Here is a 12167-nt window from a genome sequence, read left to right on the forward strand (position 1 = left end):
CCCCTCCTCCGACAGACGCCTCGAACCAGGCTGATACCACGAAGGCGAAGTGGTGATCCCGCGGAAGAGGCTAACCACAACCTTCACGGCCGGTCTGCAGACTTTGCACTCCACTTTGAGATTTCCCTCGCATCTGCCTCCTCTGGCGTTGCGCTTTCAAAATGGCGCCGCGCGGGCGGCGTTTGAGCGGAATCGCAGAGAGGACACCGTGCTCCGTGCTCCGGGAACTTCAGCCCGAGCAGTCAGCGAAGTACATCAGCTTTTTTTGTAGTGAAAGTGGTTATACCTGAAAATGCATTTAGCTCGACGCGCTTTTAATTTACAGCGAAAAGCGACGGAGACGTTCTTGGGTGTACGTATATCCCGCCCTTGCGGGATGTGTCGGTGAAGGAAATCGAACTGACCCTTGCGCTCAGTTTAGAAAAGTCGGAAAACTTGAGAAATTTAATGAAGATATTTTGATTTGATTGGACGTATTTCAGATTTAAAATTAGAATAAAGGAAGTCCAAATTGAAGGTAATAATAATATAGGTATTTATGACATTTCTTGTGTTTTTTTAATCGGCTTGGAGCATAAAGTTTAAAGAGGTTGCCTTGAAATGTACCCCAGCAATAAACAGTGTTCCTCTAAGTAACCTGATTTAAAGATTACTAAGCAAACAAACAAAAAAAAGATGTGCAAATAATACTAAGTATGTCTGAACTGCTTTAAGATCAAGCAGTGAAAACACTGCATGGTGTAATGAAAACCACACAAATTTGTACAACATTTTGTCTCTAACATGAATACTCTTTTCCTCTTTAAACATGTAATATTATAGCTAACTTAAAATGTACATATTACCCATATACTCAGTATATTCAACTTCTGCAAAACTAGCACCGACAAACTACAGATGCAGTGTGTACTCAGGTTTCTCTTCGTTATTCCTGTTTTTAATCAAACATGAGAAGCACTTACCTTTCTGTTTCTATTTCATTTTCAGAGTAATTATGGGGGGATAAAAAAACAGACTAACCACAAATCATCACTCAAATACAAACAAAATGACTGTCTCCTGAGCAACAAACACATTATTTATGGTGGTTGTGAATATACTGAGCTAAATAAAAACAGACTTTTAGATGAGAAATAAGCGTTTCAGTGGCAGGAACACAGTCAGGCTCCACAACACTTTCTGGAGTTTGACATGATTTTATCAAACAGTCCTCTGAAAATCCCAAGGTTTTTTCTGCAACTTTTTAAAACTGTGGCTGACAAATAGACTGATACTAAGCAAGTTCCTTGGGTCACAGTGGTGCACACAGACTCTTTCCCCTCGTTTTTTTATTTGATTTTTTTTTTTTTTTTAGTTTTCCCAAAAGACAAAGATTCCTGTCATTCCTGTGCTGTGGCTGGTCATTCGAACATCACACGTGAAACTAATTTAATTAAGAATAATTTGTTTCCTTCAAGCTGGCTAATCCATCAAAATAACCGGGTCACTAAAACCGCCTCATTTGTCAAATGAAGTCCCTCTTCTGTTATAAATAATAGATAATTTTATAAAAACTTACTTTTTTATTATGAGAACTCAAAATAATCACTGTGAATAAACTGTCTTTTACATTCTGTTTAAAATGGGAGAGAATTTCTTTAATGTAAAACGACAAACTAAGCAGGCTGTGTACATACTGTAGCGACCATCAGGTGGTGGCTCTCGGGCCATACAGGGCCATACCGGGCTGTACCGGGCCCACAACCTTATTCCATCTACATCAATCTGAGAAGTGTTACTTAATACTGAAGTTACCCCTTAATTCTATTTTTAATCGGAAAAAAAGGTTAAATATTGTTAAAGACTTTTGGCAAAAACATCATGGTAATTCTCATTGTTCCCACAAAAACTGAAACAAACAAACCAGATAGAAACAAACAAATTTATCAGAAAGATAGCTAATCCAACCCACCTCCTCCATTGTTTGTTTAAGAAAGAAAAAAATCTGAAATTATGGCCTGTATAGCCTGCACTTGTGTAGCGCTTTATCTAGTCCAAGGACCCCAAAGCGCTTCATAAAACAACCAGTCATTCACCCATCCATACACTAATTACCAAGAAATATTTGGGGTTTTTTTCATCGTATTGTCTTGTAATTTCATTTTCTATGTTTATAAAATGGGAAGAAAGTTCCTTTTGATATTGCTAAAGTGACACACATATTAAAACAACCATTTCATGGTTTTATCTATAAAAAATATGCAGTACTTCATTGTCTGTTACAACCATAAAAACATGTTTAATTTGCTTTTTTTTGTGACGTTGCAGTGCACACAATCCCAGCTACATATTTAATCTCAGGGTCAACCAGCACATCAGATGCAAGCTGGCTTGTTCAAAATTTAAACCCCCTTTAACATTATTATTATTTTTAATATTATTATTTAAAGTACATAAATGTTAGGAGAATGCAGACCACAGAGGGAAACAGCAAAACGACAGATCCTCTCAGCCATCAGTGTCGCCTTAAAGGAACTGCGTAGACCTCAAATCCCAGAAAAGGTCTGCTGGATCAGCTCCAAGTCCAAGAACAAGCTCTTTTTTTTCTTTTTTGAATCACTGTTTCTGAGTTTACTTTCCCACCATAAAATATGTGGTCCACCTGGCGAGCAGCAGAGCACCAAACACCACTGTGTAGCTGAAGAGAACAAACTTGAGGACTTCCTTAAACGTCCGGAGGAAGCGGATGAACAAGGGGTCCATTTCCACGGGCTCCTTGTTCTCACCTCGACCCATTCTACAAAAAAAATAAAAAATAAAAAATACACACAAATGTCAGATTTCATATGGATTTTATATGAAAAAAAAAAAAAAAAAAACATTGCACAATTACAACAGCAGCATGAGAGACAAGATCATTGACTCAGAATAAATTAATTCCAAAAATCATAAAGTCCATTGTCNCACCTCGACCCATTCTACAAAAAAAATAAAAAATAAAAAATACACACAAATGTCAGATTTCATATGGATTTTATATGAAAAAAAAAAAAAAAAAACATTGCACAGAACAAAACAAAACAGCAAGAACTCTGATTAATAAAGACACAGGAAGTCCCATCCTTAGGCAGTATGTCCCTTAATGGGATTGTTTGGATTAGCTGCAAAATAATTTCCCAATAACTCCCAGAAGCTGAGGCCAGAAGCACAAAACGTGGTTAATAATTTATGCCTAAATTGCACTAAGTGGATCCTATTGATCGGCCTTTTGTTTTAGTCACAAACTATGCGCAGAACCAACTGCTTTCAGGTAGAAAAGATGGCGAAGATGGTTCATAATGAGCATACAGTAACACTGAATTAATTTATATTTCAAGCAGTTCTTTGCTGTTCAACAAGCTAAACTCCTGAGAACTGTTAGGTTAGGACTGAAAATACGCAGGAGAAGTTCAAGGTATTGTTTTTGTTGCGGATAAAATGCAAAGGGTCGTACCTTGACGCTGTTGGAGGAGGACAGGATGCTGATCGGAGGGCGGACTCCTGTTCTCACAGCCAGGAAGTTCAAGTTAGTGCGTGCAGAGCGCTGAGCGTTCCCAAGCCCTCGTTGCAGAGGAGGAGCCAGAAGCAAAAACTGATCACAAGGATCTAAATCTCCTGGGATTGATCTAATGGCAGCTTAGGTCTTCGGTGCACCTGCTCCTCAAAGAAACACAAGGGCAGGAGTTTGGCAATTAAAAAAAAAACTAAACTAAACTAAAAAGCTTCTAAAATTTGCAGCTATTCAACACGGAGGAAATGAACAAACTAGAGTTACCTAAAAATATCTCTCAGCAGGACTCCTTTTACAGTGTAAGGCAAGAGGAAGGTATTGACTGATGCAGAGATCAAACACCCCTCCTGCAGCACAGTTATCCTCTACCGGAACATGAAGCAAATGGCCTCCTAATTAAATCAGTGTCCTGCTCTGTCAAATCACGGGCTGCCATGGGCCGAGCTCTCCAGACAGCACAGGGCTATTATCGGCTGATCGGGAGGCCTGTTACTGCGCTAATTGCTGCTTTGGAGAGCTGGACCGCTGCTGACGGATACACTGCCTTTCAAAAAATTACCCACTAAAACACAGGAGGAAACGGCCAATCACACGGCTGGGTAATACCAGGCTCATTTGAGCTGGTTAACATCTCATTTACCCATTTCTAATCTCAGCAAAAAAATAAAAAATAAATTAAAAAAAACACGCGTCACAGAGGAAAGCCTGCAAGAAGCTTTAAAATGCAAGTGCATCTTTATTCACATGTGATGAAACATCCCATAAATACATATGTACAGTCTTTGTTTAGTGACGTGGCAACAGCAAACAGGCAAACAGAACAAAGAGATTTTTTTCAAAAAGTGAAAAAGTTGCCACTGGAGCAGAGATATCAGGGGTGGATTCTGATATGGATGGATGTGGGTTTGATGCTTGATGAGGCCAGCTGTGTGTGTGTGTGTGTGTGTGTGTGCGTGTGTGTGTGTGCGTGTGTGGGGTGGGGGGGTCTCAGGGCATTTGGGATTCGGGCCGATCCATGAGGGATTTGATCCAGGTCGTGCCGTTGATGAGCTTGGTGGTGGCTATGACGTACTCCATCCCGCTGTCTTCCATCTGAGAGAGGAAACGGAGAGCGGCTATTTCTGCGTACGTCACTCCTCCGAGGAAGAAAACCAGCGTTGTTCGATTTTCCCCCTGCTGGCCTGTAATAAATCAAGAGGGGCGTATTTCAAAAACAGTGAAAGTAAAAGACGGAGGGGAAAAAAAATGAATTGTGGCTATGGAATTAAAATAGTTCAAAATCAACTTTTAAAAAAATAAATCTGTCTGCCAAGACCCATCTGTTCTAAAGCTAATCAATCTGCACCCGGTGCCAAGATTAAATTCTGTTATTATCACCTTTACAAACCAACGTGAGGCAGGCTTGTAGCGACGAGTCCACTTTCTAATGCCTAAACATGCAGCTCTAATTAGCTCATTTAAATGGTGTTTCATTAGATTTATTATTCACACCCACCGCTCCTAAAATAAATCAACCACGGACGACTGAGGGAAAAACGCTGGCTGTCGCTCCCAAATCAAGCGGTGCGCGTTTGGCCTTTTCTTTAACGCGAGCACACAGAAAAGAACAAACACACACACACACAGCAGCAGCCGCGTTGCATTGTCAGCTCTCAGTCATCAATCTGCTGCCGCTCTGCATTGTCTCCTCGCAGAAGAAAGGCCTGCGTCTTATCTGCGCGCGGCAGGCAGGCAGGCGCTCGTTGTCGCTCTGCGGTGGAAGGCGGGACGGACAGCGGTCCGGCGGCTGGATTAGTGTCCCGGCGTGATAAGGAAAGATTCGGCTATGGGTTTTCGGTGTCAAAAAAGGCCGCTTTGAGTTTTATTTGGGGTGCATCTCCGTGGCAACCTTTGTTGGACACCAAGTTTAATGGGCCGTGTTCAGGATAAGAAGACAAGACATTAAAAAAATGGCTCCAAAAACAATTAATTCTCTGGAAAATGAGAAAACAGAGGAAAGATCGGTGCCTGAACAGGAAGATCCTGTTTATCCTTTACCTACACAACATAAAAATCCTAATGAGGGTTATTTCAACCAACATGAATGCTTATCTAACCGGAAAACTGTAGAGTTACAGCCAAATGACCCTAAAAAAATGTCTGTAACTCAATCAGTTTTATAGATACGGACCAAAACTTGGATGTGGTAGTAGCTGAGACTGATACTCTGCACACATTCTGAGCACTAACAGATCATAACTCTCAGTGTGACATCTTGAGATATTGAGATATAAACACAAGATGACTGTAGTTGCCTTCCTCTAAGGGATGCTTCACCTGTAGTTAATACATTAAAACAAGCCGATAGTTTATCTGATTGGTCACGTAGAATTAGTGTTTCTCCTTTTACATTTACGCCCACATGTCCCGATTTGGGAAAAAAGAAAAAAAAGAGAAAAGAGTAGATGTCCGTACGTTTTTTATGAAGCCCAGACGGGAGCGGCTGTCTCTCCTCAAAGTGTGGGCCCGGAAGCATCTTTAGCACCTCTTCGATGCTCCGCCACCCGGGCCTCGCCAACACCTGAGTCAGCCGGATGCTGAGCGGAGCGTAGCCGCTGTACACATACGAGATGTCGTTTGGGTTCTGTGAAAAACAACAACAAAACCTTAATTATTCAAAGGCTGTCCTCAAAACTACACAAGTTTAACGTTCTTTCCAAAAGTCATAAATTTCACACCTGCTCATTGGCATCCTCCATCCACAGCTTAAGGGTTTTTCTAATAGTGGGGTAGTTATTTCTTGAGCCCGTCTGCGTCTTCAAAAAACCCGCCTTCTCCAGGTTGTTGAGCGTTAGCATGTGTTCATAGCCATATGTCTCCACAAATAAAAAGAAAGACAGGAAACAATAAGTATATGGTAAAATCATTCATTTGTTGGTCTCCTTTTAGCACGAGTCTGACAGCATTTCATCCCAGAGTTGAATCTGTCTCTACCTGGAGTATCTCCCTCTTGTAGAAGTCCAACACCTTCTGCTTGAAGCCGTTGTTGCAGACTGACTGCATGCACACCAAACGCAGAATCTTGATCAGCGGATCTTTCTGGGCAATGCAGTCCTCTATGTATGTGTTCACCTGCAAAGGTCGGGTTGTTCATCCGTGCAACGATTAGTCTGACGACATACACGACAGGTGACAGTGGAGAGAAAGAAATCGCAGTCAAAAAGCTGAAGAATACCTTGTCTGTGTCGACACCCGTCATAAACTCCTGCTCCACTGTGAGGTTGTCAAAGAAGGCCTCGGACGCTGAAACGGGACACGTTAGATTTGGTCACACACACAAGATGACACTAACTAACCAACACTAATCCTAAAACTTGGAACAAAACAGCCCTTTAAGCTGGATGCGACGTGGCTGCGCACATACTGGTTATGTCCTTAATCAGCTCGGCGATAGAAGTGTGGTTAGCCAGGGAGCTCCGTGCTGCCTGCATGTGAGGCAGCTGGGACACAAACTGCTTTATTTCTCCCACTGTTTTGGCGTTGTGGCGTTCCTGAGCGGGAAGAAAGGCAGACAAGTGCAGCTGAAGCGCTGTTATATATTACAAACAGAAAACACTAGAAGAAGTCAGCCGGGTGGAGCTTACTGTAAAACATAAAATGTTCCCTGATGTAATGAAAGAAAAAGAAATATGAACTGCCTTCCTAACGGTTCCCCTTGATTATTTATTACGTCATCTCTCAGATTTCTGGAAGCGATCAAATAAACCGCTAAATATTATAATGAAATGCAGAAAGACGAGCAAGAGTTTGAAGCGGGACAAACCTCAAAAGCAGCAGATATAATTTTGGCTTTCTTGCTGAGCGCGGCGCCGACGGCGTTAAAGTTTTTGTCCCGGATTTCAGCGTACAGCTCCTCTGCCGAGTTGAGCTGCAGCTTCTTGGGCTCTGTGGGTAAATCTTTGCTGGCTTCACCTTGCTTCTTCTGCGCAAACTTCTCAGGAGGAAGCTTGACGTATCCTGTCAGACAGAACAAGTACACATGCTGTATTTCTATATGCCCCACGCGCGAACAAGAAAGATCACTTTAGATAAAGTTTTTTAGGTAAAACCTCAAAAAATACAATAATATATGAGAGTGTGACTATATCAGAGACAATAACACAGAAAATGACATATTCTGACCATTGGTTATTCCATAGATCTCATCGATGAGACCTTCGTAGGTGAGCTGCGTAGCCAGCGGGGTGAGCAGGTCGACGTTACGGTCCAGGAGGAGAAGAGTATCAAACACCGGCAGAATTTGATTCTGAGTGCCAGCAAACTCCCTCTTCATCCGCAGCATCATGTTGGCCACATGCTAAGGAGCAGCAGAGGATTCCAGTCTCAGAAAAAATATAATTTGCCCGGTTCCCGCTGAGCTTCTGTCAGCGTGCGATCAAGTTCTTTCAGTACTGTACCGATCATTGCTTGTCAAATACTCACTCGTGCGCAGTCTCCTTTCCCAAAGATCTGTGGAATGGTGCCATACAGCGCCTGCAGGGTCATGAGGCCTTTGGCTGTGTGGTACAGGCTCGTTTGGTCATTTTCCAGGTAGCACTCCTGAGTGAGAAAAAAGGGAAGAACGGGATATCATGAGTTCTTCTGCTGTTAGGAGAAAAAACCAGGATGTGCCTTAAACTCACTCTGAAAGCGCTTTCATACTCCATGGAGAGCAGGTCGCCGTCGTAAGGAATCAGGTCCAGGATGTACTCGTCGATGTTGGTGAAAGAGGCCAGCACGCCCTGCTCCTTCAGCCACCGCTCGCACAGCATGCTCCGCCGCGGCACAAACAGAATGTGGTAGTCCCGTGACGAATGCGCCTTCCCCTCACTGCAGAAGGCGCCCAAACCCGGGACACAAACGTTACAAACTCCGCACACGTTCTTCCAAGGGAGGAAGAGAAGACCGCTTCTGCTGCTGCTAAGAGCGACGGGCAGGAAAACAAGACGTCACCTGATTATATTGTCAGCAATGATGTCCATGAGCTCCAGCCTGGGACGGACGAAAAAGATGATGTTTTTGACGTCAGCAGAGGGGAGCCTGCCACTCTTCAGGGTGAACATCTTTTCCACTTCATGTTCCTGAAACACAGATGTGCAACAAGAAGAGCAGAAGCAACTATTTATTAAAAAAATACTGCATTAGGCATTATCAAATCCTGCTACCTGTGTGTAATAATCTACCTAATTTTCATTATATTTACATTTTACAGAGAAGGGACTTACCTTCAGAAGGGAGTACTGAGCTATGAGTCCAAAAGGTCCCGTCAGATACTCATCCCAAACTATGGCCTGAAGAGCAACAACACATCATGGAGCAAAGAATAAACAATCAGCTGTTTGTGGGATTCTTACAAATATCAACCAGTCACCTACAAGGTCAAATAAACTAAAGCCAGGGGATGTTTTTGGTACTTATATCTCAACATAATTTGCTCAGTTTGCACTCCTTGGTGAAAAACTGAGGAGACACAGGGTTACTTGTGTCCCAGGAAGTATTTTAGTCGTCTTTGTTTTTGTCTAAGCTGAACGCGTTCAGTGTCTTGTTTTCCTTTTACCTTGCTCCCGGCGCATTTGTCCAAAAACTCTCGCAGCTCTTTCCGTGCCGCTTCTCTCAATATGTTTAAATTCACTCTTCCGTACGACAGATGAGCGGCCATTTTTGCTTCACAACACACGGTCAGGTGACTCCAGCCGGAAGCCAACGTCACGTGACCAAACACGACAGTCGCAAGATAGGTCACCTCATCATACAACTAATAGAAATTGTACAAATTTATGTTGCAGCTTCTGTCCCAGCTTCGTGTTTGTTTCTCTGTATTATCTACCAAGGTTCTAAAAGGATAAAATTTATAATTATAAGGTTTAGTTACCTGTCCGCCTTTGGATTTAAGATGCTAACTTCACCCGTGCGTTGCTAAGCTAAAATCAACTCGACTTTGTAAAGCGTGAGACTAAAAACAGCTTTACCTTAGTGTTACATTATTTTAATACTTTAAAAATGCCATTTGAATTACATGTGAACACATACGTTGATAGTCGAGTTCCATTATTTCCTCCACATGAGTCGTCTTCGGTGTACAAAATAGGAAGTACGCGGAGTGAAGCATCTTGCTCCGCTGTAAGTCTCTGCAGTAGGTGTGGTAAATGTGCACTAAAACCGCTGAAAATCAAGCTTCCTTTATCCGTCAAGGCAAGTTTTTCTAACAGAATATATATATTTGCATTACATGTACCGATATCAACCACAACGCCGTCAAATATACCCTCTAAACAAACATAAAAGCGCTCGTTTAATAATTATTACTGTAATGAACACTACGATCTTTAGGTGGCGCAATGTCTCCGCTAAGGAAAAAAAAACAGCACTGATTGAGATTATTAATAGAAATCTCGTTTTATATAATTTATTTTGTAATTTAACTTGGAAGGGATATTTATTTGTTTAAGCTAAATAACAAAATTCAAACTTGTGTTACATTGAGATAAAAAAAAAACATAATGGTAACATCTCAGAATTTGTGAGGGACTTCTGTAAAAACAAATTAAACAAATAATAATAATAATAATAAAAATGTAAACGACATCCAAGATTTAGTTTAGTTAAATCTAAAAGATAAATTTATTGCATTGATGCGGGGAGATAAATTTAGACACGTCGAAGGGAAACTGGATCAGGTGGCGACTGCCCACTCCAGCATCATTGTGTTATCACTTCGGATCCAGGGGTTTCCTTCCCACGGCACCAAGGGCTTTCCAGCCGTCCTCCACGCAGGACGGTGAGAGCAGTTCCCGCGCGTCGTGGCGACCCCCGCTGAGCCCGAAGCCCCGCAGCGTCACGCGTCCCCCTCCGGAGCTCCACGGTTCCTGTAATCAAACGCAGCGCCTTTCCATCTGGGTGACGGGGGACCATGCGCAGTGACTGACCGTGGGCTCGCATCCAGGCTCCGCGCAGAAACCTAGTCCGCATCATTTCCCTGACAGCATCCTGAGAGGAGAGGAGAGGAGAGGCAGGGCTGGATTCTCAGGTAGGCTCTGATCTCATTCGAAGGTTTTCCAAACATTGCATCTTCTCCCTGTAAATTGCTTTCAGTTTTTTTTTATGTCTCCAGTTTGGACACAGCCACAGTGTATCCAAGTTGAATGAATGCAGCTTTTCATTCAGAGGATTGAGGGAGAGGGGACTGTGAATCATCTGTGAAGACGGAGCATATTTTAGAGCCTGTGTGTTCATTTGATGGAACAGATTTCTCTGTCTTCACTGTTGGATTGTAGTAAAAAAAAGGGCAGTGTTGGTGATTGTGTGCATGCAGCTGCTGCTGTCTGTAATGCAAATGAACATTTGACTGAATTGCTATTTTTAGACGAACCACACGCCTGGCTGGCAGCATTGTGAGTACCTGTTTGTGTGCTGACGTGTGGTGATTGTGGACTAAGTTTCTTCACGATGAATGTAACCTCAGCTGGACCGTCCTGATGGCCCCCCTCAGGAGGGTCCAGGGTCTGGCAGCACCCTCCTGCAGCAGCGCCGCTTCCTTCCTGCATATCTGACATTAGGGAGCAGACCTTGTCAGTTTTTTGTTGTTTTTTTTGACACCGTGTTGTTGCAGTCTCAGGGCGTTGCTGCAGGATTCTGCTTCTTTCTTGTCCTTCTCTTTTTTTTTCTGAAGCAAACGCTGAGGTTTGATGTGCCTGCAGGAAGGAGATGAGGGGGGGGGGGAGAGGATCAGTGAAGCCTCCAAATCTTGATGTGGGCAGCTCTTAAGTCCAGCTGTGCCTCCTGGACGTGTGATTCACTTGTTTCCCTGACGTGACGTTATCCGCCGTCTCTCGCACCCGTACAGTGTTGCACCCAGAGGGTCAGAGCAGGCCGAAGCTGGGAATCTGCCAGTTCCACCGCCTCCAACCCCAACCCACAGACCTGAAGCAGGAGGGGGATTAAATGGTGGTGGGGGGGGGGAGAAAAGAGTGAATGAACACTCCGGGAGATCTCTGCAGCTGCATCTTCTCACATGAGCAACCATAGTAGAAGTCACTGGGCGACACCCTCGTGCTTCTACCCCTCTCTGCTTTTGGCCTTTCTTTCTTGTTGTTATTCGTCTGATTTCTGTGCAGAGGGAAACAACGAGAAATCAGAAGGCAAGGCATCTGTCAGCTCTGGTCACATAAAACAAGCGCAAATAAAAGAACTAGAGCTTTATGGAAACATGAATGTTTTGGGGTGAAAAAAAAACCCCTGAAAAACTGATGGGAGAACGGAGGAAGTGCTTTACACGCTGACTGCATTATTTAAAGCTGGAGGATGCGCGGCGGCCGTACCCACCATCCTGTGTGCCTTTCTAAACATACTACGCCCGCTGCAACAGTGACCTGCTCTGAGCGTGATGCGATGTGTAGTTATCGCAGATTCGCGGGGATGGACGCAAAAACACACACACACCGAGCGTTTAATCGCCTGAGTGCCGTCTTTTGATTTCACCGTTACCATGGCCACACTAGTAAAGGTGCACAACTCCGTGTTCTTCTCTGATCTTCACAGTCCGAGCTCAACGTATTACGTCACCCCCTCCGGTTTTCTGCAGGTTTTTAATTTCTTCTAAATTTGTCAAAGGAGTGGGGGG

At 43.3% G+C, this 12167-nt stretch overlaps 2 protein-coding genes across 4 annotated transcripts in view; one reads left to right on the forward strand and one right to left on the reverse strand.

Moving 5' to 3' along the window:
- Positions 1-4237: 4237 nt before the first annotated feature.
- Positions 4238-9259, reverse strand: vps33a (VPS33A core subunit of CORVET and HOPS complexes). Its single transcript, XM_017417108.3, has 13 exons — positions 9105-9259; positions 8773-8838; positions 8501-8628; positions 8191-8377; positions 7991-8107; positions 7691-7865; positions 7332-7525; positions 6933-7059; positions 6744-6811; positions 6503-6640; positions 6247-6384; positions 5984-6152; positions 4238-4710 (listed from the first exon to the last, which is right to left on the reverse strand). The coding sequence occupies exons 1-13, from the start codon at positions 9204-9206 to the stop codon at positions 4517-4519; spliced, it is 1803 nt and encodes a 600-aa protein (XP_017272597.1). The 5' UTR covers positions 9207-9259; the 3' UTR covers positions 4238-4516.
- Positions 9260-10148: 889 nt separating this feature from the next.
- LOC108236559 (rabphilin-3A) overlaps positions 10149-12167 on the forward strand; it is a 26226-nt gene continuing 24207 nt past the window's right edge. Inside the window, exon 1 of one of the 3 annotated variants that reach the window (XM_017417304.3) lies at positions 10149-10574. The gene's annotated coding sequence lies outside the window, so the exon portion shown is untranslated. The remainder of the gene's footprint in view (positions 10575-12167) is intronic. The other 2 variants (XM_017417303.3, XM_017417306.3) reach the window with 2 other exon arrangements.

Source organism: Kryptolebias marmoratus, linkage group LG1 (assembly GCF_001649575.2).
Source record: "Kryptolebias marmoratus isolate JLee-2015 linkage group LG1, ASM164957v2, whole genome shotgun sequence".
In the NCBI taxonomy this organism is placed as follows: domain Eukaryota; kingdom Metazoa; phylum Chordata; class Actinopteri; order Cyprinodontiformes; family Rivulidae; genus Kryptolebias; species Kryptolebias marmoratus.

What these genes read in the sequence shown, in the direction of transcription:
- vps33a (XM_017417108.3), bottom strand. Translation starts at nt 9,206, where the DNA reads ATGGCCGCTCATCTGTCGTACGGAAGAGTGAATTTAAACATATTGAGA. An exon ending in ATTGCTGACAATATAATCAG is followed by an intron (nt 8,378 to 8,500) that starts GTGACGTCTTGT and finishes CGCCTTCTGCAG; the next exon opens with TGAGGGGAAGGCGCATTCGT. An exon ending in GTCTGGGCTTCATAAAAAAC is followed by an intron (nt 4,711 to 5,983) that starts GTACGGACATCT and finishes GATTTATTACAG; the next exon opens with GCCAGCAGGGGGAAAATCGA.